The sequence below is a fragment of the Dendrobates tinctorius genome, unplaced genomic scaffold (assembly GCF_039654945.1).
Source record: "Dendrobates tinctorius isolate UK_male_01 unplaced genomic scaffold, ASM3965494v1 ptg000028l, whole genome shotgun sequence".
Classification (NCBI taxonomy): Eukaryota; Metazoa; Chordata; class Amphibia; order Anura; family Dendrobatidae; genus Dendrobates; species Dendrobates tinctorius.
In genome coordinates this window covers 33,303,598-33,330,198 of record NW_027361696.1, presented here as the reverse complement: position 1 = coordinate 33,330,198, position 26,601 = coordinate 33,303,598, and the positions used below count along the sequence as shown (strand labels likewise).

At 45.8% G+C, this 26,601-nt stretch overlaps 2 protein-coding genes across 6 annotated transcripts; one reads left to right on the top strand and one right to left on the bottom strand.

Moving 5' to 3' along the window:
* Positions 1 to 851: 851 nt before the first annotated feature.
* FAM187B (family with sequence similarity 187 member B) lies at positions 852 to 10,868 on the bottom strand. 4 transcript variants are annotated; one of them, XR_012231260.1, is made up of 3 exons: positions 7,237 to 7,429; positions 2,460 to 2,637; positions 1,107 to 1,232 (listed from the first exon to the last, which is right to left on the bottom strand). XR_012231260.1 is itself a non-coding variant. In XM_073570547.1 (2 exons), exons 1-2 carry the CDS (start codon positions 9,005 to 9,007, stop codon positions 899 to 901), a joined length of 1,152 nt encoding a protein of 383 aa, XP_073426648.1. In that variant the 5' UTR covers positions 9,008 to 9,228; the 3' UTR covers positions 852 to 898. The 4 variants fall into 4 exon arrangements, 1 of the variants encoding a protein (XP_073426648.1); XM_073570547.1 differs by lacking the exons at positions 2,460 to 2,637; positions 7,237 to 7,429 and adding an exon at positions 8,190 to 9,228 and having other exon boundaries at positions 852 to 1,232; XR_012231259.1 differs by lacking the exon at positions 2,460 to 2,637 and having other exon boundaries at positions 1,099 to 1,232; positions 7,237 to 7,431.
* Positions 10,685 to 26,085, top strand: LSR (lipolysis stimulated lipoprotein receptor). 2 transcript variants are annotated; one of them, XM_073570545.1, is made up of 10 exons: positions 10,685 to 11,013; positions 14,726 to 15,064; positions 15,147 to 15,266; positions 20,169 to 20,225; positions 21,647 to 21,793; positions 22,937 to 23,095; positions 23,422 to 23,478; positions 23,587 to 23,715; positions 24,220 to 24,866; positions 25,837 to 26,085. In XM_073570545.1, the coding sequence occupies exons 1-10, from the start codon at positions 10,713 to 10,715 to the stop codon at positions 25,870 to 25,872; spliced, it is 1,992 nt and encodes a 663-aa protein (XP_073426646.1). In that variant the 5' UTR covers positions 10,685 to 10,712; the 3' UTR covers positions 25,873 to 26,085. The 2 variants fall into 2 exon arrangements, with proteins under 2 accessions (XP_073426646.1, XP_073426647.1); XM_073570546.1 differs by lacking the exon at positions 20,169 to 20,225 and having other exon boundaries at positions 10,688 to 11,013.
* Positions 26,086 to 26,601: the final 516 nt, after the last annotated feature.

Sequence of the window (26,601 nt, the reverse complement as noted above, 5' to 3'; positions counted from 1 at the left end):
TATCATGTCAGCTACTGAATAATGCACCCAGGCAGGTGGTAATGCGAGGCCCGAGCGCCACAGAGTTGTTTTTTTTGCAAAATTGAAGGGGATATCTAATGAAGACAAACCCAGTCCATGTGCATTATTAGGATTTTTAGGGTTTAAGTACATGAAAGAGCAAGGCGATCCCTTTAATGAGTCAGAAAAGAACCACAGCCCCAATTATAAAGGACTCATCTGAACAAGTGCCAGGAAATACTATAATTCATACTGTACCTGACCACAGGGAAGCTTCTTAAATGATAGAAAAGGTATAATTTTTATCTATTCTGATTACTTTCTAAAGATTTCTTTACAGCAGTTAGAATTTTGCTTTTCCGATACAGCGCTCCAAATCTAAAAACTCACCACTAGAGGGAGCATATGAGTTACTGCATCCAGTGTTATTATTGAGCTCAATGTGCGGGTTGTCTACAGTGTGTTCCCTCTAGTGGTGGCTGTGAGAAAGCACAATTGTATCATTTGTTTCTTTTGGGATCTGTTAGGGCAATTAGCTGAATAAGGCAGATCTGGCACAAAAATCTCATATTATAAGCCAAAACAGCGGCAATTAGATCACTGAGGCCATAGGTGAGCACTAAAAAGTTAATGTAATGTTGGTGCTGGTTAATAGCTCACTGCCCAGTCCCCGATGGTAGGAGGCCTCCATAAAGGTGCACTTTACTGCTAGCTCTCAACCAATAGCTCTTAGAGGTCAAGGAAAATTGCACAGATGGGTTCAACATATGCATTGACTTCAATGATGAAGCCCTATAAAGTTAAACCAATCCTTCCTATAGAACACAGAACGTAAATAATAAGGCAGAACATTGCTTTCTGGGATTTTATTGACAACATTCCAGAATATACTTTGACCCTAATGAATCTCTCGCTCGGCGGTGTCCTTGCAGACCTGGAATATACTTAGAAAGAAAAGGAACCCGAGGAACATGAACAGACCGATCATGATGGACTCCGTGAGAGAAGAACGTGAGGCCTCCGAGGTATCGCTGAGATTATATATGATCACACGGAACTTCCCCACCAGCATCTGGTCCACGTAACACCTGTAGGTGCCCTCATCGGATATATTGAAGCGGGGAATAGACAAGGTCCCTCCTCCGGTCGTGTTGTCCAGGATGTAAGAAGGGTTCTGTGACATCTGAATTAATCGCGTAAAAGTAGTATTTCCGTGTTCCCAGGACACGGCTCTGTGGGTGAAAACATTATAGGGTTTTTATTTAAATTATAAAAACGTAAGTTTGTTATAAATTTCAAGAATTTGATGTGAAGAGGGCGTAATATGAGCAGGATATAATGGAATTAGAGCCTGCCCTTCGACCCTCTTGTTTTTTTCTGCTTTTTGTTGAAATATGACAATGTAATATTTAATTACAGCCCAATCCCTAACTTTAGCCCTATCCCTAACCTTAGCCTTAACCCTAGTCCTATTCCCATCTCTCAGCATAACCTTAGCCCTACCCTATTCTTATTCCCAACCTTAGTCCTAACCCTAGTATTATCCTTAACCCTAAATCTAACCTTAGTTCTAACTCTAGTCTTATTATTAACCCCAAGCCTAACCATAGCCTTAATCCTAGTCTTATTCCTAAATTTAACCTTAGCCTTAACCCTAGTCCGATTCCTAACCCTAATCATAGCCTTAATCCAGTACTATTTCTAAACCTAACATTATCTCTAAGCATATCCCTAACCCTACCCTATGCCTAACCTAACCTGGGCCCTAAAACTTAAATTAGTCTCAACCTTAGACCTTTTCCTAAACATAAGCCTAACCTTAGCCATAATCCTAGTCCTATTCTTAACCCCAAATCGAACTTTAGTACTAAACCTTACATTAGTCACATTAGTCTTAACCTTAGTCATTTTCTGAAACATAAGCCTAACCGTAACCCTATCTCTAGTCCTAAATTTACATTTAACCTTAGCCCTCATCCTAGTCCTATTCCTAACCTTAACCTTAGTTTTAACCCTAGTCCTATTCCCAACCCTAAGCCTAACCATAGCCTTAACCACAGAATTATTCCTAAACCTAACCTTAGTCCTAAACCTAAGCCTATTCCTAAACCTAAGCATTATCCGTAACCATATCCAAAGCCCTATCCTATTCCTAACCTAACCTTAGCTCTAAATCTTAAATTAGTCTTAACCTTAGACCTTTTCCTAAACATAAGCATAACCTTAGCCATAACTCCAGTCCTATTCCTAACACCAAACATAACCTTAGCCCAAACCCTCACTTTAGTCTTTACCCTAGTCCTATTATGAAACATAAGCCTAACCATAGCTCTACTCCTAAATGTAAATCTAACCTTAGTCCTATTCCTAACCCTAACTTTAGCCTTAAGCCTAGTTCTATTCCTAAATGTAATTGTGACGCAAGTCACTATAGTAGATATACTGTATATACTACTTACTGGAAGTAAAGGAAGGTCAAACAATCCGAGGTCAGGTCCAGGAAATGGCGCAGTATGACAAAGGGAAATCAGAGACGAAGTCCAATACACGAGCCGAGGTCAGGAAAGCCAGAGAGACAAAACAGTATACAGGGAGCAGGCACCAGCAAAGTCAGGTCACAAGCAAAAGGGTCTGATTCTGTGAAGAGAATCAAGTCAAGCTGGGTCAGGCCCAGAGGGCAGAGGGATAAATGTTCCACAGGCAACAGAAAGTGTACAATTGACACTGGAGGAAGGAACTAGCATGCTTAAGTAGAAGCCTGATTAAGGAAAATGAACACAAGGGGGGCCACCAGACCCCCAGGTTTCCTAGGAAACCTCCGATGAAAGGCCCGGATCAACCGATCAGCCTTTACAGAATGAGCTGGAACCCAGGATCGTTCCTCAGGTCCATACCCCTTCCAATGTACCAGGTATTGAAGGGAATTCCGGACCATTCGGGAATCAATGACGATTTGTACCTCATATTCCAAGCTTCCTTCTATAGACACCGAAGGAAGCTGGGGCGAAGAAGACAGAACAGGGGGGATAAATTCCTTCAACAACGACTTGTGGAACACATTAGGAATACGGAAAGACCGAGGGAGCTTTATCCGGAAGGCAACTGGATTGACCACCTCCAGAATTTCATAAGGACCAATGAATCTAGGACACAACTTTAGAGAGGGCACCATCGACTTAAAGGGAATCTGTCACCCTTTTTAGCCCCTATTGGCTGCCGGCATAGACATCGGGGGATTATCTACAGCATTCGGTAAAGCTGTAGATAAGCCCCCGATGTAACCTGAAAGAGAAGAAAAACACGTTATATTATACTCACCCGGGGTGGGCGGTCCGGTCCGATGGGTGTCGCCATCCCATCCAGCGCCTCCCTTCTTCATGCGATGACGTCCTCTTCTCCCGTCCTGTAATGGCTCCGGCGCAGGCGCACGGCTCTGCCCTGTTGAGGGCAGAGCAGAATTCTGCAGTGCGCAGGCGCCAGACCTCTCCCAACGCCTGCGCACTGCAGGACTCTGCTCTGCCCTCAACAGGGCAGAGCAGTGCGCCTGCGCCGGAGCCATTACAGGACGGGAGAAGAGGACGTCATCGTATGAAGAAGGGAGGCGCCGGACAGGACGGCGACACCCATCGGACCGGACCGCCCACCTCGGTGAGTATAATATAACGTGTTTTTCTTCTCTTTCAGGTTACATCAGGGGCTTATCTACAGCATTACAGAATGCTGTAGATAAGCCCCCGATGTCTATGCCGGCAGCTAATAGGGGCTAAAAAGGGTGACAGATTCCCTTTAATATTCTAAGAGGAAAGCCATACCTTATCTCCCACTTTGAAGGCGACCCCTGACGAGCACCTCCTATCGGGTTTCCGCTTCTGCCGATGCTGAGCCACCCCAATGTTCTTTCTAAACCTTCCTCCAAACATCCCCCTGCTCTTGAATGGTGACATCCAACCCAGGACACCCAGAACTTTTCTTGGAAAACTCACCAAAATGAGGATGAAACCCGTAATTACAGAAAAACGTCGCGGTCCCGTGGACTGATTAACCCGACTGTTAAAGGCAAACTCAGCCAGCGGAAGAAGCAATAACCAATTCTCCTGCTGATCGGCGACAAAACAGCTTAAAATTTGCTCCAAAGAATGCTTTGTCCTCTCTGTCTGACCATTAGTCTCAGGGTGATAAGCAGAGGAAAACGACAAACACAGAATCATGGAATTCCTGCAAGAGGCGTAAACTGAGATACACAGGGACAAACAGCTTGCATTCAGGGGTATTGGAAGGAGCCAAGGACTGAGCAGTACATATTTCAGATTCCAATTCAGAGGAAACCATGGCCACCACAACACCCTGAGGAAGAATGGAGGAAGGAGGTTCTGGAGGAGGCACAGAATCAAGACTACGAGACAGGGTATCCGCCTTCACGTTCTTAGACCCTGGTCTGAATGTAACAGAAAATTAAATCGTGAAAAAAATAAAGACCATCGGGCCTGTCTAGGTGTCAACCACTTTGCAGATTCAATATAAGCAAGATTTTTGTGATCCAACACCACGGTGACTGGATCAACAGCTCCCTCCAAAAAAATGCCCCTACTCTTCAAAAGCCAACATGACCGCACGAAACTCCTAATTACCCACATCATAGTTTTTATCAGCAGGAGGAAATTTTTTAGATTAGAAGGAACATGTTCGCAAGTTACTTAAAGTCTCAGGACTTCGAGACAACAGAGCCCCCACCCCGACTTCAGAAGCATCTACTTCCACAATAAACAGCCTCTGGAGGTCTGGTTGCACAAGAACAGGAGCAGACATAAAACATCTCTTCAAATTTTCAAAAGCCCCAACGGCTTCCTGCGACCAAACCTTTAGCTCCGCCCCTTTTTGAGTGAGGTACGTAAGAGGCTTAACGATCTGAGAAAATCTTCTAATAAATTTTCTGTAATAATTTGCGAACCCTAAAAAGCGCTGCAGGGTCTTAAGGTCGCTGGGTTGAACACAATCAATGATGACCTGAACTTTTCCAGGATCCATCTTAAACCTGGAGGCTGACACAATGAAACCCAAAATTTATATTTCTTGAACAGAAAAGGTACATTTTTCAATTTTAGCGAACAAACAATTATCCCTCATCCTTTGCAGAACCAAATGGACATGTTTATAATATGAATCCAGGTCAGGTAAGAAAATCAGAATGTCATCCAAATAAACCACAATAAATCTCCCAATATAATCAGACAAAATATAATTCATATACTTTTGAAAGACTGAAGGTGCATTCTTTAGACCAAAAGGCATGATGAGATTTTCAAAGAGACCTTCAGACGTTAAAAATGCTGTCTTCCACTCATCACCCTCACAAATCCATATCAAATTATATGCCCATCTAAGATCCAGTTTGGAAAACCATTTGGCCCCAGAAAGTTGATTATATAGATCGGGGATAAGTGGAAGTGGATAAGTATTTTTAACCATTATTTTGTTTAATTCTCGGAAGTCGAGGCAGGGACGAAGACCTCCATCTTCTTTTTAACAAAAAATAATCTGGCAGCTACCAGCGATGACGAAGGGCAAATATGACCTTTTTGTAAACTCTCGCTAATATACACTTTCATGGCTGACCACTCAGGGCCAGACAAGTTATACAAGTGAGCCTTGGGTACTTTGGCATTAGGAATGAGATTAATTGCACAGTCATAGGGGTGGTGAGGATGTAATATCTCAGACTCTTTTTCCGAAAAAACATCTTCGAAGTCTTTCAGGTATTCCGGAAGACCCTCCAGACTAATGGAACAAACATGTACAGGTTTAAGACATTTTTCAATACAATAAGGACACCATTTGACAATATCTCTCTGATTCCAGTCAATAATCAGGTTATGCATACGCAATCAAGGAATACCCAACACAATTCCAGCATGTAATTTGTCCAAAGCATAACAGGAGATAAATACCGTATGAATAGACCTCACCTTGAGTGTGAACTCCACCGTAACTAACCAAACTAGATTTTTGAGCAATGGTGTTCTGTCAATGGCCACAATTTGAATAGAGCTTTCCAGCTTAACTGTCCCTAATCCTAACTTCAGAACCAGTCCCGCATCTATGAAATTAGCAGCAGATCCACAGTCAATAAAGGCAAATGTGAACAGACATTGATCTTGAAAAAGAAGTTCAGCATTCAACAACACCTTATCAGAGGAGTAAAAGGGTACCTATAAGTCTGAGTGACCTCCTCGACAATCACCAGACTAGGCGTTTCCTGACGGCTTGTTTGCTGCAAGTTGTGCCAAGCAATCCTTTAAGAAATGTCCAGCTTGGCCACAATAGAGACAAAGTCCAAGTTCCCAACGGCGTCTCGTCTCCATAATTCTTCAGCTGGTAGCACCAACCTCCATAGGTTCCACCTCAGGTGCACAAACCAGGCCAGTTGGACAAAATGGAGCCTCTTTTTGCACCTCGCGTCACTCCCGCATCCTCTGATCCATGCGGATAGCCAGAGTCATAGCCTCCACCAAACAACCAGGTGGAGCATGTAAAGCTAGAGTCCTTTAGAGACTCCGAAAGACCCCTGAGGAAATGGCATCTGAGAGCTGCGTCATTCCATAGGACCTCAGAAGACCACTGACGAAACTCAGTACAATAGTCTTCTGCTGTGCGGTTCCCCTGTGTCAGGTTCATGATCCTTGTCTCTGCCACCTTGACCCTGTCAGGTTCATCATAGATCTGTCCTAAAGCGTCAAAAAAAGGTGTCCACTGAAAGATGTTCAGGAGGAAGAGAGGGTAGGGAAAGTGCCCAGGTCTGAAGACCCCCCCCCCCGCAAAAGTGACATTATAAATTCCCACCCGCTGTGACTCATTCCCTGATAACTGAGGGCACAAGGTAAACAATGATTTGCAACTCTTTAAAAATTCTGAACTGGTCCTTTTCTCCTGGAAATTTGGGAGTGCTATAACAGGTTCAGGGGGGCTTAGCGATACGTCAGATGGTACAGAAGTCATAACAGCGGTCTGAGGAGAAGGATTCTGAGGGGCAGTGAGAGTACCAGAAATCTGGCCCTGTAACTGAGCATGTGAGGAAACCAGTTTGTGCTGTTCCAAGGCCAAATCTTGGACTAAATGAGTCAGAGTCGCCACCTGATCACACAAAGTATGTAACGGATCCATCGGTGGGGAACTGAAAAAAATTTAACGGTCAATCGTAATGTGACGCGAGTCACTATAGTAAATATATATACTACTTACTGGAAGTAAAGGGAGGTCAAACAATCCAAGGTCAGGTCCAGGAAGTGGCGCAGTACGACAAAGGGAAGTCAGAGACTATGTCCAATACACGAGACGAGGTCAGGAAAGCCAGAGAGAAAAAACAGTATACAGGGAGCAGGCACAAGCAAAGTCAGGTCACAAGCAAAGGGTCTAAGTCCAGAAAGAGAATGAAGTCAAGCTGAGTCAAGCACAGAGCGCAGAGGGATCAATGTTCCACAGGCAACGGCAAGTGTACGATTGACACTGGGGGAAGGAACTAGCATGCTAAAGTAGAAGCCTGATTAAGGAAAATAAACACAGGTGACTTCAGCACAGACCAAGCACAGACTGACAGCCCCGACACAAAGTAACAAAAAGACAGAACCAGAGTGGAAATCGTGACAGTATTCTTAGCGTTAACCTTAACTTTTCACCCTATACCAAACTCTAACCTTTTCCCTTACGCTAGTCCTATTTCTAACCCTAACCTTAGCCCTAATCCTAGTTTTGGTGAGAGAAAGCAAAACAATTTTAAAGCAGCTTTAAAGATAATATTTAGTCCAGTGCACGGTCTTCATTCATTAGCTGCCAATCTGTTATCTCAGTCGCTTCTCATGTGTAGCATAGTGGTGCAGATGAGCTTGCCATCAGCTGCTGTGCTCTACATAGGCAGCATCCGAAATGACAAAGTGCACTTCAGTATAATGAAAACTTTGTAATCTTGGTTGCTGTCTATGCAGAATGCAGCCCTCAATGACAAGCTCATCTCCATGGCTGTGAACTTCATAGACGGCAAGGAGAAATTTTGTGCACATAGACCACCTCTGAGCCCCCTAATGCATCACCACTACATAGACCACCACCAATGTTATCTCCTAAAGTGTCAAAGAATTTTTTGTGGAATTCAACTTCCCAATCCATGGAAAGCAGAAGGCAATCTACTTCTTACTTACTCGTAGATCGAAGACATTGGACACGTAAGCAAAACATCGGCGTGGAGATAAGTGCGATAGTTGTCTATGACCATCATGAAGTCTTCATCCTCCGTAGGCGCGATCTCATTACAAGGCTCCATACAAATCTTAATCCTTAGCTCAGGTTTGTGTAGAGACCGAATCTGACTATTATTGGATTGTGAAAGTCCACACGGCCGGGGTGTCTCTACAACGAAGGAGTTTCTTGTGATCATAACGTAGCAAAACCCAAGTCTCTTCATTTCCCCCGACATTCCGCACCGGTCACAGCGCTGCCACTCGTTCCATACGGTGAACATCTTCGCAGTGCCCACCTCACCCAGGTTTACGCTGTGGTTGGGTTGGAGACTTTGGCCCAAAGAGACATGTGAGATGTAGATGTTTGTGGTGTCCTGGAAATCAATCTCGTACGAGGCCAAAAGTCTCCTCTCATATTTACAGGTGTAGATTCCTGAGTCCTGCACTCTAGGGGACAAGAGCTTGAGATTTCCCGATTCTATCTCAGATCTTGAGATCAGATCCAAAACCTTCATATGTTCTTGCCGGTTGAGATTATCCATAGGCATGGAACCGCTACTTTGTCTGAAAGTCAATGCCTGCGTGTTGGGCTGGTTCCATTCAAGGTATTGCCATTGTACAAGGGCGTTTGCAGGTTGGTCTCCACATTTTAGAGTTATGGTATTGTAAGAAGCAAATACGGTTGTACAAGGTTGTTGAGCCGGACAGAACACAGTTTTCGCAGATGCTTTCTTATGTAGCAGGATCCCCAAAAATAGAGTGAGGGGCACTAGGCTCATTGATCTGGATGAGTATTATCACTAGTGTGTGCCGGACCGATCATCTGCTCTTCCACCATGGACCATGCGGAACCAATGAGGTCATAAAACACAAAGATTCCATCAGAATCAAAGACGATTGTTGACCACCACAGGTAGGCATGGTGGACAGATGTTCTCTTCTAGCAGTGAGTGTGCTCAGCTGTTTCTGTGTCTTCCACAAAGATGTATAGCACGTCCAACACTCCATACAACTCCTCATAGTGGCCTTCAAAAGCAAACAACACCTCACCGTGACCTTCAAAAGCATATAACTCTTCATTGTGGCCTTCAAAAGCATATAACTCATTGTGACCTTCAAAAGTTACCAAGAGTGCTTCTCGCTCTGGAGGACCTGTCCTGTCCTGCATTTCACATAAAGCCTATTGATATGAATGGATAATCTGTAATACCTCATTTAACCTGTGGTGGCACTGTAGGAAAACTGAAAACGTACTGCCAGGTGTCCCCACAGATTACAGGGAGCTATGTCTGCTACTTTTCTCCCCATCGGGGACAACTCAAGTTCTGACACAATCGCGTTTTGTTTGTGACTTTGTGTTGCCCAATTATAGAGCTCAATAATCACCTTATAAAACCCCTGAATCTTTCTGACAAACTTTGATTCAAATTTCTTACAATTTTAAAAAATTCTGCTCGTTGTCAGTTAAAGCGATCGGACCAAATTCTGGTCAAGCCAACAGCTCAAATCTCTGATCCTCTTTGTGTTTGTCTGTTTTTACAATGTACAGAATCCAGTGGATAAGTAGAGGTCTATATGATCAGTACAGGTCTGTATGATCAGTAAACGTCTGTATGATCAGGACAGGTCTGTATGATCAGTACAGGTCCATATGATCATTATACATCTGTGTGATCAGGACAGCTCTGTGATCAGGACAGGTGTGTATGATCAGTACAGGTCCATATGATCATTATACATCTGTGTGATCAGGACAGGTCTGTATGATCAGGACAGGTCTGTATAATCAGTACAGGTCTGTATGATCAGTATACGTCTGTATGATCAGGACAGGTCTGTATAATCAGTACAGGTCTGTATGATCAGTACAGGTCTGTATGATCAGTACATGTCTGTATGATCAGGACAGGTCCATATGCTCAGTATACTTCTGTATGATCAGGACAGGACTGTATAATCAGTACAGGTCTATATGATCAGGACAGGTGTATATGGTCAGGACAGGTCTATATGATCAGTACAGGTCCATATGATCAGTACACGTCTGTATGACAAGGACAGGTCTATAAGATCAGTATACGTCTGTATGAGATCAGTACAGGTCCATATGCTCAGTATACTTCTGTATGATCAGGACAGGTCTATATGATCAGTATACGTCTGTATGATCAGGACAGGTCTGTATAATCAGTATAGGTCTAAATGATCAGTATACGTCTGTATGATCAGGACAGGTCTGTATAATCAGTACAGGTCTATATGATCAGTACACGTCTGTATGTTCAGGACAGGTCGTATTGATCAGTACAGGTTTATGAGGACAGGTCGTATTGATCAGTACAGGTGTATGAGGACAGGTGTACGATCAGGACAGGTCTGTATGCGGACAGCTCCATCTGGGTCAGTGGTTTCTGCTCCTGGATCCGTGACTTTGGCTTTGTGCTTTCCCTGCAGCCTCCTGACATTGAGCCTCTCCCTCACACAATGCTGGGGGCGGGGCTTTACCTGGGCTGTTCCCCCTCACGGAAGCGCGCGCTCCCTCCTGGTCCCTGTTTCCGGACTTTTCCCTGGCCGGACAGGTGGTTGAACCCGCGGACCCTTTTTTTTTTCCCGGTCTTGGTCCCGTGTGTCGGTCCCCGGGGTCCTCTGCTCCCCGTCTCGGGCACAGGTGGGCGGCTCCGCTGTACCTGGGGCTGCGGCCGCTCCTGTGTGCGGAGCTTTGGGCGGAAGATGGCGGAGCGGGGCGGCTGCTCGCCGGCGCTGCTGTGTCTGCTCGTCCTGTCAGGTAAGTGCCGGGACCGGAGGTGGCGGGGAACTGACTGCGGGGAGAGTAGTGTTGTCCCCGCGGTATGTATGTACACAGGCCTTACTACATGGTGCATACAAGTTATTATATGGAGCGGAGGCTGTAATGGACAACTAGGCGGGGTCTCCATTACCGTTAACATGTGGGTGGAGTCTCGTACAATGTATCAGTGATGTTCCGTTTTCTCTCCTCTCCGGTTTCACGACACTTTTTCATTTCTTTCTGGGAGGCGACGTTTTCTTATTCTTGTTCTGTGTTCACCGTATCGGAGAAATGTTGTTAGTGTGGACCGTTCCGCACTCGGCGACACCAAACACGGTTGCTTTAATGTGACCCCGGCTTGTTGTGGGGGCATCGCTGGGTCTCCCAGAGCCCCCATCTCTACATTGTTGGGGGTCCCATAGGTCGGACCCCTGCTGATCAGCCAGTGGTCCCCAATTCTATGAACTGGAGGGAATTTGACTTTTTTGGGAATAACTCTTTAAAGGGTACCTGTCACCCCCCCCCCCCCCCCGGCGTCTCGGTCAGATGGGGAAAGACCTGCCCCCTGTCAAATATCAGGTATGTCTGACCAATTTTAAAAACGCTTATTTCTGCGGTGGAAGGTACCCTAAATAAAAGCGCCACCTTGACAGAATGCAGCATTGGTGCTGCACAAGGTGGCTCTTTTACTTAAAATCGTCTGGAGGGGGTGACAGGTTCCCTTTAAGTTGCAGTGCTGGGCTCTGGCTGTGTGATACAGCCACCACCTGTGCACCACAGAGGGGGCTTCGCTCTGTACACAGGGCACAGGTCATAAGATGAAGCCTGGACAGTGGCGGCCCCCAAAGACGCCGGGCGCTGCCCTCAGCCCTGCTGCATGACACACAGCGTTCAGTGATATCAGATGTTATATACAATTATTGTATGATGGGGGGAGGACAGATATTATATACAGTGTCTTGAAGGGGGCAGTGTTATTTACGGTGTATTATAGGACGGGGGCAGCATTATTATATACAGTGTATTATGGGGCGGCATTATTATATGGTGGCGTTATATACAGTGTATCGGGGGAAGCGTTATATACGATGTATTATGGGGCGGCGTTATTATATAAGATGTATTATGGGGCGGCGTTATTGTATACGATGTATTATGGGGCGGCGTTATTGTATACGTTGTATTATGGGGCGGCGTTATTGTATACGTTGTATTATGGGGCGGCGTTATTGTATACGTTGTATTATGGGGCGGCGTTATTGTATACGTTGTATTATGGGGCGGCGTTATTGTATACGTTGTATTATGGGGCGGCGTTATTGTATACGTTGTATTATGGGGCGGCGTTATTGTATACGTTGTATTATGGGGCGGCGTTATTGTATACGTTGTATTATGGGGCGGCGTTATTGTATACGTTGTATTATGGGGCGGCGTTATTGTATACGTTGTATTATGGGGCGGCGTTATTGTATACGTTGTATTATGGGGCGGCGTTATTGTATACGTTGTATTATGGGGCGGCGTTATTGTATACGTTGTATTATGGGGCGGCGTTGTTGTATACGTTGTATTATGGGGCGGCGTTGTTGTATACGTTGTATTATGGGGCGGCGTTGTTGTATACGTTGTATTATGGGGCGGCGTTATTGTATACGTTGTATTATGGGGCGGCGTTGTTGTATACGTTGTATTATGGGGCGGCGTTGTTGTATACGGTGCATTATGGGGCGGCGTTGTTGTATACGGTGCATTATGGGGCGGCGTTGTTGTATACGGTGCATTATGGGGCGGCGTTGTTGTATACGGTGCATTATGGGGCGGCGTTGTTGTATACGGTGCATTATGGGGCGGCGTTGTTGTATACGGTGCATTATGGGGCGGCGTTGTTGTATACGGTGCATTATGGGGCGGCGTTGTTGTATACGGTGCATTATGGGGCGGCGTTGTTGTATACGGTGCATTATGGGGCGGCGTTGTTGTATACGGTGCATTATGGGGCGGCGTTGTTGTATACGGTGCATTATGGGGCGGCGTTATTGTATACGGTGTATTATGGGGCGGCGTTATTGTATACGGTGTATTATGGGGCGGCGTATTATGGGGCAGCGTTGTTGTATACGGTGCATTATGGGGCGGCGTTGTATACGGTGCATTATGGGGCGGCGTTGTTGTATACGGTGCATTATGGGGCGGCGTTGTTGTATACGGTGCATTATGGGGCGGCGTTGTTGTATGCGGTGCATTATGGGGCGGCGTTGTTGTATGCGGTGCATTATGGGGCGGCGTTGTTGTATGCGGTGCATTATGGGGCGGCGTTGTTGTATGCGGTGCATTATGGGGCGGCGTTGTTGTATGCGGTGCATTATGGGGCGGCGTTGTTGTATGCGGTGCATTATGGGGCGGCGTTGTTGTATGCGGTGCATTATGGGGCGGCGTTGTTGTATGCGGTGCATTATGGGGCGGCGTTGTTGTATTCGGTGCATTATGGGGCGGCGTTGTTGTATTCGGTGCATTATGGGGCGGCGTTGTTGTATTCGGTGCATTATGGGGCGGCGTTGTATGCGGTGCATTATGGGGCGGCGTTGTTGTATGCGGTGCATTATGGGGCGGCGTTATTGTATACGGTGCATTATGGGGCGGCGTTGTTGTATACGTTGTATTATGGGGCGGCGTTGTTGTATGCGGTGCATTATGGGGCGGCGTTGTATGCGGTGCATTATGGGGCGGCGTTGTTGTATGCGGTGCATTATGGGGCGGCGTTGTTGTATTCGGTGCATTATGGGGCGGCGTTGTATTCGGTGCATTATGGGGCGGCGTTGTTGTATTCGGTGCATTATGGGGCGGCGTTGTATGCGGTGCATTATGGGACGGCGTTGTTGTATGCGGTGCATTATGGGACGGCGTTGTTGTATGCGGTGCATTATGGGGCGGCGTTGTTGTATGCGGTGCATTATGGGGCGGCGTTGTTGTATGCGGTGCATTATGGGGCGGCGTTGTTGTATGCGGTGGATGATTTTTCTTATTGGGTTCCCATCTCCGTTTTTGCCTCGTTACGTTGTTTCCAGGACATTGGTTCACAATTACTGAGGATTTGCCTCCAGCTTCCGGACATTTCCCTCCAGATCAGGTATGGCAGTTGTAATATAGCGCCCCCCGTCTATTATCGGGGTAGTACATTTTTCTGCTAATTCTGGCGTTTATATTTCGGTGACTTGTGCTGACAGTTCCCCTCTGGTTTCGATGCTGTAGGGGTTGAGCTGTCAGGGTCAGGCCGGGGAGCGGCTGGCTGTTACTGGTGCACTGCAGGAGGGCTGGAATGGGAGCAGCCAGCACAATAACAAGAGCCCATACCTGCACACGCACTGCCGCCACCTCCTGGACACTACCATGTACTGCAGCCCGGCAGGAATGTGTCAGGGAGACATTGCAGCCTGACTCCGTGGTGTTTATGGAGACTTCACATATAGAGAAAATCCTCAAAAATCCTTGCAGATTTCTATTTAAATTTTTGTTATTCTGCACGTAGAAAAGATTTTGATAAATTTCGCTTTTCTGCAAATGTGAAATGCAGCGCAATTTCCGTCCCACAAAATCAGCAGCAGATTAATGTAAGGGCTGCATGAGAGGGGCTTCTCTGTGGTATGTGATGGGAATACCCCCATACTTTGTGTTCTCGCTGTTCAGTCTCCGTCTCGTCTGTTTGCAGGGACCGCCTCAGCCATGTTGGTAACCGTGAAGAATCCCTTCAACGTGGTCATCTTGTTCCAGCCCATCACACTGCAGTGCTCGTACGACACCAGCTCTCTGACGCCCCCTATTGTCACCTGGAAGTTCAAGTCCTACTGCAGAGATCGGATCGCGGACGCCTTCAGCTCCAGCTCCAGCATGGACTCCACTACCAACAACCTGATGCAGCAGGCTGGTTACAACCCGTACGTGGAGTGCCAGGACAGCAGCCGGACCGTGCGGATCGTGGCCACCAAGCAGAGCAACACGGTCACCCTGGGGCAGTATTACCAGGGGCGGAAAATCACCATAAATAACAGTAGGTGGAGAGGGTCACCCTAGGCGCCATTACACCCCGCAGTGTTCAGGTGACGCGACCTTCTGCTTTATGGTCTTTCCAGATGCAGATCTCACCTTTGATCAGACGGCCTGGGGTGACAGTGGCGTCTACTACTGTACAGTCTTCTCTGCGCAGGACCTGACTGGGAACAATGAAGCCTACGCTGAGCTCATGGTGTTGGGTAAGAATATCCTCATCATCTGCACAGGAGAGGCGACGCTGCGCATGCCAAGCGAATCTCCTGCATGTTCAGTGTCTGCACATAGCTTCTCTGTGGAAACGCTAAATACCCCTGGTATCAGAATAGGACCAGTAATGTGACTGCACCAGCAGAATAGTGAGTTCAGCTCTGGAGTATAATACAGAATGTAACTCAGGATCAGTAATGTATGTACACAGTGACTGCACCAGCAGAATAGTGAGTGCAGCTCTGGAGTATAATACAGAATGTAACTCAGGATCAGTAATGTAGTGTATATACACAGTGTCTGCACCAGCAGAATAGTGAATGCAGCTCTGAAGTATCACATAGGATGTAACTCAGGATCAGTAATGTATGTACACAGTGACTGCACCAGCAGAATAGTGAGTGCAGCTCTGGAGTATAATACAGGGTGTAACTCAGAATCAGTAATGTATATACACAGTGACTGCACCAGCAGAATAGTGAGTGCAGCTCTGGAGTATAATACAGGGTGTAACTCAGAATCAGTAATGTATATACACAGTGACTGCACCAGCAGAACAGTGAGTGCAGCTCTGGAGTATAATACAGGAGGTAACTCAGGATCAGTAATGTATGTACACAGTGACTGCACCAGCAGAATAGTGAGTGCAGCTCTGGAGTATAATACAGGCTGTACAGGGGTTGGACAAAATAGAAACACTTCTGCGGCGATTACAGCCTCAATTGTCCGAGATGGATTCATACAAGGTGTGAATTGTTTCCAAAGGAATTTTAGCCCATTCTTCAGTTAAAACACCCTCCAGTTCTTTGAGCGACAATGACGGCGGAAATCGACGTCTAAGGCCTGTTTCACACGTCCGTTTTTCAGATCAGTTGTAATCCGGGAAAATGGCGGAAAACGGATCTGTCGGCGGAATGACAGCAACGTGTGGCACCGGACCGTTGTTTTGACGAGTCCTGCGAAGGTTGAAATTTAAAGGAACCCATGCCCGGAAAAACGAGAGAGAGAGAATTTTTTTTCACGATCTCGGAACGGCATTACTGGGTTAAAAATGATCTCGGAGCAAAGCTTCTGGGCATGCGCACATGAAAATAGCGGTCCGTCAAGAAGAAAAAATGTTGCAGTGTCCGTGAGGTCTGGGGATTGTGGGGGCCAGATGACATGCTTAACTTCATTACAATGTTCCTCGTGCCATGCTTTAATGATTCTAGCTGTATGAATTGGTGCATTATCATCCTGAAAGATGGCGTTCCCCTCCGGGAACAGTGCTTGAACAATAGGATGCACTTGGTCGTCCAACATGCCTAAATAATTGCGGCTGTTCATTCTTCCATGAAGGGATATCATTGGCCTGGCGGATCTGCACCCCAGATCATCACAGAACCTCCGCCATGTTTTACGGTTGGGAGAAGGCAGTCTGGATGGAATGCTTCTTTCGGCTGTCTCCAAACCTACACTCGGCCGAAGGTCGGAAATAGGGTAAACGATGATTCGTCTGAGAATATCACATGTTTGCACTGCTCGAGGGACCAATTCTGGAGGTTTCTACACCACTCTAAACGCTTGGAAACATTTGTCATTAAGAGCAGGAGTTTTCGAATTGCAGCTCTTCCGTGGAATCCAGATTTGTGCAGCTCCCCACGAACAGTTTTTGTGGAAACTGGGTTCTGTAGGTGTTCATTGAGCTCAGCAGTGATTTTCGGAGCTGTGGTCTTGCGATCCTCTCTCACAATTTGCTTTAGAGTCCAACGGTCTCTCAGTCAACTTCGACTTTCGGCCGGACCTGTGCTTTGCTGCGGACGCTTTTCCTTCTCTTTCAAACGCAGTCATTTCGAGACAGTACCTCTTGACACGCCAAGCATTCGGGCACTTTCTGTTACACTAGCGCCTGCCATACGAGCACCAACAATTTGGCCTCTTTGAAAATCCGAGAGGTCTGCCATTGGTATCAGGTTCTCATCAATGTTCTAACAATTCTGCAAAACAAACAGTTTACATACACATATCACATAACGCAAATAATCAACTACAAAACATTACCATATCTCACAGTTTGCATGTTTATAACATGTGCGAAGATTATGATGCCAAAACGTTAGGCGTTTCCATTATTTTGTCCAACCCCTGTAACTCAGGATAAGTAATGTAATGTAGTGTATGTACACAGTGACTGTACCAGCAGAACAGTGAGTGCAGCTCTGGAGGATAATACAGGATGTAACTCAGGATCAGTAATGTATGTACACAGTGACTGCATCAGCAGAATAGTGAGTGCAGCTCTGGAGTATAATACAGGATGTAACTTAGGATCAGTAATGTAATGTATGTACACAGTGACTGCACCAGCAGAATAGTGAGTGCAGCTCTGGTGTATAATACAGGATGTAACTCAGGATCAGTAATGTAATGTATGTACACAGTGACTGCACCAACAGAATAGTGAGTGCAGCTCTCGTGTATAATACAGGATGTAACTCAGGATCAGTAATGTAATGTATGTACACACTGACTCCACCAGCAGAACAGTGAGTGCAGCTCTGGAGGATAATACAGGATGTAACTCAGGATCAGTAATGTATGTACACAGTGACTGCACCAGCAGAATAGTGAGTGCAGCTCTGGTGTATAATACAGGATGTAACTCAGGATCAGTAATGTATGTACACAGTGACTGTACCAGCAGAACAGTGAGTGCAGCTCTGGGGTATAATACAGGATGCAACTCAGGATCAGTAATGTATGAACACAGTGACTGCACCAACAGAATAGTGAGTGCAGCTCTGGAGTATAATACAGGATCAGTACAGGATCAGTAATGTATGTACACAGTGAGTGCAGCCCTGGAGTATAATACTTGATTTAACTCAGGATCAGAAATGTAATGTATGTACACAGTGACTGCAGCAGCAGAATAGTGCAGCTCTGCGGTATAATACAGGATATAACGCAGAAGGACACAGCTCAGACCCTTCTTGCTGTTGACTCTGTGTTACTTGACCGTGATGACCTTTTTACAAGCATTGATGATTGGGTTGGATGTTGGGATCTACCCGTGGTGTGATGCTCCTGCAGTACATTCACCATTTCTAGTGGATTATTGTGGTTATGACTTCAGGAGACTCCGATCTATTTCCGAATTTCTGCTCCATATAGGAGGAAGAGAAAAGATATTTCCTGCTGGGGGGGGGGGGGGGAAGAGTGTGGAGGAGATGGCAGCGCAGTATGTGAGCACGGCCATAGGCTGCAAGAAAGGCAATGATTATATGCCATGGACCTCCTTAGCCCAGCCCCCCCCCCCACTGATGTGCCCCATCCATCATTCCTACAGTCCCTATCCCTTTTCCCTACTGAATATTTGGTTTGGCAAAACTGTTTGTTTGGTCCTGCCAATAAAGAATCTTTGAATTTGAACTGTTTTTTTCTGTCGCCTTTATAAAGCTGCGGAATTATCTGCTGGTGAATGCTGCCATCTAGTGTTTGTTTTAGGAAATGATCCGTATTCCTCAGTTATCTGTGAGATTTCTATGTCAGGGCACAGTTGTGCAAAACAGTGCATTATGGCTGAGTTCACACATGGCATTTTTTCGCGTTTCCACGGCGGTTTTATCCATGCGATTTTGCCACGAAAAATAAGCATCCCATGCATTCCTATGGGATTCTGCAATGCTGTGCTAATGCTGCGGTTTTTACCGCGGCGGAATCGCTTTGCGGCAAAGAACCGCAGCATGCTCATTAATTTCACGGAATCACGGTGATCCCGCACCCATAGGAATGCATTGTTCTGCTTACTTTCCGCATGTGGCTGTGCACACCATGCGAAAAGTAAGCAGAACATTTGCGGATGGTACCAACGGTCCGGAGGAGAGGAGACTGTCCTCTGGGTTTTGGGTACCATATCCCTGTAAGAAGTAGAATTTAAAATAAAAAATATTGTTATTCTCACCTTCCGACGTCCCACACAGCCTTCCCGCCTCTCTCCACGCTCCCGGTCCCAGTAAGCCTTTGCGAGCGATGACGTCCGTTCTCGTGGGATCGCGAAGTCTCACGGTCATTCGCACGACACGTCGCGAACCCGCGAGAACAGACGTCATCGCGGTAATTGTCGCAAAGGATTACTGGGACCGGGAGCGTGGAGAGAGGCGGGAAGGATGCGCGGGATGTCGGAAGGTGAGAATAACAATATTTTTTTTTTTATTATTTTTTACATTCTATCTTTTACTATTGAGGCCACATAGGCGGCCTGAATAGTAAAAAGGTGGTCACACTCGTCAAACACTATGTTTCACGAGTGTGACCAACCTGTCAATCAGTTCTCCAAGTGATGCTCCAGATCGCTTGGAAAACGCTAGCAATTCTGCAAACTAATTACGCTTGCAAAATGCTAGTTTTTCTGCGGGAAAATCGTGTGAATTTAAAATGCGATTTTCCCGTGGAATGGAATTCCAGAATTCTCGCTGTAATTTCCGCGAGAGTTCCGCTACGTGTGAACCCAGCCTTAGAGTCTGGAGGCGCGAGGGGGTGATTTTCACTATTGGTGGTTGCAGTGACTCCTCTGACCACTTGTATTCTTTTCTTCTTCTCGTGTTGCCGCACTTCCTTTCTCTACAGCATTTAACATTAGAACATTTCCAGCTCTGTTCATCCTGAGCCTCCTGGTGCATGAATAGATGACATAGCATTGCATTAGTGAGAGCCGGTGTAATCCGTCCATCTTTATTTTAACATTTCAGTTTTGTTTTGGAGGGGTGGGCGGGAGGCAGGGATTTTTGGCGGGGTGGGCGGTTGGTGGGGGCAGGGATTTTCTCACTAGCCCCCTCTGCAAAAAAAAAAAAAAAATACAATGAAGATCCAGTCCAGATCTCTATTTAGTAACTTGTGTTTCTTTTGTCCTATAGGCAGAACATCAGAGGGCTCTGAACTATTACCAGACTTTCAGATAGATAACATGGAAGGTAACCGCTCCATCCATGATGAGCCATGATATAGTGCAGCAATGGCAGGGGGTCGGATTTGGTGAAGGGTTACGAATTTTGCACAGGTTGCCGGTCACTGTGGATTGCGGCTCAAAAGGGCGATGGCCGCACATGTGACCCCGTTCATCCTCTCTATCTCCCCTCTTCAGAGCCACAATCTCAAGATCGGTGTGCGTCCTGGGGGGGCAATCGATAAGTTGCTAATAATTTAATTCATTGCCCCCTCTCTTTTGCAGACTAGTGCAGGCCATGGTGGTTTCTTTTTTGGTACAATCTACCCCTCCTTCTCAAGTAGTCGCATAGAACAATGAGCTGGTGCGGTGTGAGAGCAGCGATCCGTTCTGATCTCTGCGGCTTTGCTTTTGGTTTTCTCTCTTGCGCTGTAGTTGTGATGGTGGATACTGCACACATCACTACTGGGGAGGCGTCTCTGTACAGGAGCGGTGCTGTGGATGGTGCATTGTAGATGGTGTATTTTATAATCCTAATATTGAGCTGGGGATGCACAAAGCTATTTATCTCACGGTGAGGGATTCTCATCAGTCAAGCACTTGGCAGAAAGCTCTGCGTATCCCCAGCTTGTATGAAGCTGCCTTTTCTTTTGTGCATATTTTTCTACCTTTTGGACCTCATTTACACTGGTCTATATGAGCAGGAACTGTGCGGAACCTGTGGTGCTATGGGATGCTGCTGGATGCACAGTAGCGTCTCTGCTGCGGGGGAGATGCGCCGGCTGCTCAGCTGCGGGGGGAGATGCTGTGGCTGCACGACTGTGGGAGTGGCACCGGATGCTCGCCTGCGGAGGGAGTGGCGCCGGCTACTCGGCTGCAGTGGGAGTGGCGCCGGCTGTGCACCGATCCCCTTCCCACAGTTCTTAAAATGATTGCATATCGTAGTGATATGTAACCTCTCCTTTGAGATAGAAATAAGATGCTTTCTTTCCTGTTATACTATACTTTTAAGCAAATCTGCCCTCAAACATTGGTCTTTTTTGTGAACTAAAAACCATTTCCTCACAGCTGAAGGTTTGTTACAGTGTAGCACTGCGTAGATTTTTTTACTGTCTTTGTTTCGGATTGCCTGCACTGATACATTGTTAGCAAACCAGAATGTTTCCATTCACTGACAGTAAGCAGTAGTCTTGTAAGTGGTGAGTGATCGCTCCCCGAAGCTGCAGAGCTTTCCATTCCTCTTCCTGCGAGGCCTCGGTAATGAGCCGCCATGTGCAGGATACAGATGATGTGATGACGGGAAACCTCCGTCCTGCTTACTGTCAGCGCTTTATTGCTCCAGCGTCTGTGCAGCATCACGGCGTCTGTGCCCTGACTAAGGATTAATGAGCCTTTTGACCCTTTTTCTCCTGCTGACTGTGACATTTTTTTGTCTCTCGTCTTTTCCAGACTGGCTTTTTGTGGTACTTGTCGTCCTCGCTGGATTTTTCCTCGTGCTCATGATTGGGATCTGCTGGTGCCAGTGCTGCCCACACACCTGCTGCTGTTATGTGCGGTGTCCATGCTGCCCTGAGAAGTGCTGCTGCCCCAGAGCTTGTACGTGTACTGCCGCAGACACTGCATTTCGCATATTAATGCATGTAGATGGCGCCGTTCAGCTTGGGCTGTATTAGCTGAGTCTCTTCCCATAAAACAGGGATTAGGCTACATTCTGGCAATGTTATACACTATTGCTGTCACTTTAAGATCTATCACAGCCAATGTGGTCTAGAAATGTCAGAGGTTCATCCTTAGTTCTTCTGATGCCCCTTCTCTCACATTAATAATACTTTGAAGATATGTAAGTACGAAAAAAGTTACAAAAGTCTGTGCTAATTAATATCCTTATACATATTTGTTTTGTGATAAATGTTAAAATTGTGGCCGACTGCCATTACCACAAGGGGGAGCTCACAGCATATGGATTTATAATTATGTAAATCTGTATGTAGTGAGCTCCTCCTAGTGGTAAAATTATAAATCTGTATGTTGTGAGCGCCCTGTAGTGGTGACATTATAAATCTGTATGTAGTGAGCGCCTCCTAGTGGTGACATTATATAAATCTGTATGTAGTGAGCTCCCCCTAGTGGTGACTGTATAAATCTGTATGTAGTGGTGACATTATAAATCTGTATGTAGTGAGCTCCCCCTAGTGATGACTGTATAAATCTGTATATAGTGAACACCTCCTAGTGGTGACGTTATAAATCTGTATGTAGTGAGCTCCCTCTAGTGGTGACTGTATAAATCTGTATGTAGTGAGCACCTCCTAGTGGTGACGTTATAAATCTGTATGTAGTGAGCTCCCTCTAGTGGTGACTGTATAAATCTGTATGTAGTGAGCACCTCCTAGTGGTGACGTTATAAATCTGTATGTAGTGAGCTCCCTCTAGTGGGGACTGTATAAATCTGTATGTAGTGAGCACCTCCTAGTGGTGACGTTATAAATCTGTATGTAGTGAGCTCCCCTTAGTGGTGACATAAATCTGTTTGTAGTGAGCACCTCCTAGTGGTGACATTATAAATCTGTATGTAGTGAGTTCCTTCTAGTTGTCTGTATAAATCTGTATGCAGTGGGCTCCTTCTAGTGGTAGCTGTATAAATCTATGTAGTGAGCTCCCCCTAGTGGAGACAGCAGGTATGGTGTCTTGATTACTTTGCTATATAACATGTGTAATTGATCTCTCTATTCCACACAGTATATGAAGCCGGGAAGGCGGCCACTGCCGGGGTACCCAGCATGTATGCCCCCAGTGTCTACGCTCCTTCCATGTACTCCCACCAGGTGAAAATGCCACCACCACCAGGATCTGTCGTAAAGATGTACAATGGCTATGATTACGACGCAGCGAGCTCCGGTGAGGATCTGATGGCAGTCTGAACCTTTTTTTTAATTTTTTTTATAAAGGTCCCGTGGTGATCTGTCAGCTAATCTCAGACCCTGCAGGACCTTTTATTATTGGTGTCAGCAGATTCAGTTCAAAATCTGGAGTGAATTTTTTCAGCTCAGCTATGGACCGACCCTTGAAGGATAAAACTGCTGCTGTTCACTCTGACCGGTGCCGGGACCAGAGAATAAATCCTGGGGTCAGACCGCAGCACTCAGCAGGGAAGGGTTGTGCCCTGGGACTGCGGATTTATTACTACTTTTGCATTAAATTTTTTTCTTTTTCTGTCCTTTCAGTGGGCGGACACAGCTCTCAGGCGCCACTTCTTCGGGACAACGATGCACCAGTATCTGGTAAAAAGTTTTTTGGGTTTTTTTTTTTTTTTTGTCTGTGTGATTTGTTATCTTGAGTTTGATTATGTCCCCTTTTTTTTTTTTTTTTTTTTTTTTTTTTTTTTTCAGTTCGAAGTGGCTACCGCATCCAGGCCAACCAGCAGGATGATTCTATGAGGGTCCTCTACTACATGGAGAAGGAGCTGGCAAACTTCGATCCAACCAGACCAGGACCTCAAAACAGCAGATTTGAGAACAGTAAGTTATCTGTTATATTTTATGTATTCATATTACATCCCTGGTGCTGGATCAGCAGAACTGCCACACTATTGGAATAGTCCCTTTTTTGTTTTTCCATAAGTGCATGTATTCAGTGCTGAAAAATCACTTTTGCATTTCAGTTTCATTAAAAATTTTGCACGGTTTTGGTTTTAGTGGCTTTTGTTTCCCTGCACATTCTGCTTTGGCAAGGAGCACTGAAAGACATTGGGTTACAAACTCACTGATGAGACCGAGCTCACTGACAGATTCTCTGTTAGCTCATTTTGCAGCCATCAGTAGACAATGCAAAAGCTGAGGCTGTAGAAAGCAAATGGTGCAGAATTTTTAATGAAGACCAATTGCAACAATTTACCCCCTTTTTGCATATTAACTTTGCAATCTGTCTTGATCAGGAATTTCCTTGGGCTTCCTGTTCAGACTCTGCATCTTCAAACCAACCTGCCGTCATACGACCTTGATTTTTCTGCTTTTTCTCCCCAGCGTGTGCGATGAGTGAGGTCAGCTCATTGCATGAGGAAGATCACAGAAATAACCTGCGCAACGATCTTGGCCGGTTGCGGAATCAGGCCATGTCTCCAATCCAGGACATCGAGTTGGAAAGTCTCCCGGAGAGCGGCTACCGACGTCCCCCGCAGCGACCACACGACTACAATGACGACTTTTACCGCGGGGAGAGGCGAGCACGTACCCGATCGATGGACGACTTGGATGACCTGGAGAGAAGAGATCGTTACCGCGACCCTACAGAGAACCGAAGCCGAGGAAGACGAAGCTCGGAAGATGACGACAGCAGCAGAGGCTACGGCAGGGGAAGAGATGCACGCTCCCCAGACCCTCGCGATGAGTATTATGGAGGTAAAAGGAGCAGGAGTAGAGATGACCTCCGGGATTACGACCGCTCCCGCCAAGACCCAGAGTATGACGATCGCTTCCTTGAAGACGCCCTGAGACGGAAGCAGCAGCAGAGAGCCGGCAGCCGCGATGGATTGGATAGTGTCGCCAATTCCTCTCGCTCGGAGGGCAGAAGAAACAACCGCCGCAACGATGATGATGATGATTTCCCACCGCCACCTCCGCCTTATACAGAGACCGAGTCTGTATCTTCACGAGGAAAGAAGCTGAAAAAGGTCAGTGTTGTTCCATAACCCATCCAGACAAAAAAAAAAAAAAAATTGGTGGTCTCGGAAGATGAGCCAAATTGTAAACTTGCATTCTCCAAATACCAAATACTGTATTTTTACCTCCTGAAAAGGCAAATTTGCAGATCTTCTGAATTCTTGCAGTCATGTCAAATTGACAAGGAAACTTTCGAATAAAGGAAAATCTGTCAATCACAGTGCAGAGTGTAGCATGACTTCTGTCTGTGCCTCCTGTGCTGTCCCTTTAAAGTATTTATCAGAGGTGCGCTAGAACGCTGCTGATATTGCATCCCTCCTTGTCTTACAAAATGGAAGAGTCCTCTGAACTCTTACCTGCTAGGCTGTTTGGAAAACCAAACAGTCATATCCTGTGATTCCAGAACTAGCACCACTCGGGGGCTATGTGTGGTATTGCAAGTCCGAACCTTAAAATACACAGGGCTGAGCAGTGACATTCATCAGCTCATCACAGCTGTTGCCCCACCGATCTGGTATTGGTGTAGGTTATGCATACATCATGATCGGTGGGCGGCTGACAGGTTCTGTCACTTGATTGGCACCTTGGGTTGCCATGACAGGTGAGAACCCAACAAAGGTCACAGCTGTTCTGTGTCCTCTCACCGAGCCATAGTAACACCTTGTTTATGCCGCACGGTGAAGGGTGCAAAATTTAAAAAATGCAAAAGAAGGCAGCATTGCATTTTTTTTTCTTTCAGGTTTTCACCCAAAAAGTGAGTAACATTTCTGGAGTAAGTGCTATGCTCCCGCCACGCCAATATTAAATTAATAAAAAAACTCCGCCACTAAACAACCACAAGCGTCACATGGATGAATGAATGAAAAACTAATAATCATGTCTGCGATCCCGAGCACCAAAATAAGCCCCAGCGCTGAAGAGTTACATTCTTGTGCATGAAGGTTCCTGCTTTTCTCATCCTCTTCCTTTCCTTCTTCGCAGGGTGAAGCTCTGAGTCGGGAAAGTCTCATCGTGTGAACGCGACTCAACAACAGCAACTTTATTTTTATTTTTTTATATCCTGGATTAGTGAAATCTGGAAACCTTGATCCCCTGGAGTCTGAGGACAGCAGATCTTATGATGTGCGTTTTAGTCATTTTAGGGTTTTTATTGTATTATTTTTTTTTTTTTTTTTAAAGAAACCTTTTTTTTTTAATTTAAGACAAAAGGATTAAAGGAGTCCGACAATCCATTGTGTAATTGCGTAGTCCTGTTATCTGGGGGATGAATGGTGCTGCTCTGTAAATCACTGATTGCTTTCACTTTTCAGATTTTTTTTTTTATATATATATATCTGTAAATTGTAATAATTGCTATTTTTAGGATAGAATTATAAAGTCTGAAATGGGGAAGGTAAAAATGTCTAGAGATCCTATGGGGATGAGCAGGATTAAAAACACAGGTTTGTTTCTTCCAGAAACAGCGCCATCCTTGTCCACAGGTCGCATGTGATATTGCAGTTTGGCCTCACCTACAGGAATTGCATAGAAGAAAGCAGACTATTCTTTTTACTAATCATAAGAAACTGTGTCCCCAGCACTGAGAGAAATGCACTGGACTCATGGCAGGTTTCACAGCAGCACAGAGTATTTTTTTTCCACTCAAGCTTTATTTTGGAGGATAGTGGCCTTCTATAATTGTTTTGTGCCTTCATTTTCTCAAAGCATTAATATTTTCTTTTTTATTCTGATTGTTCATTTTTGTCT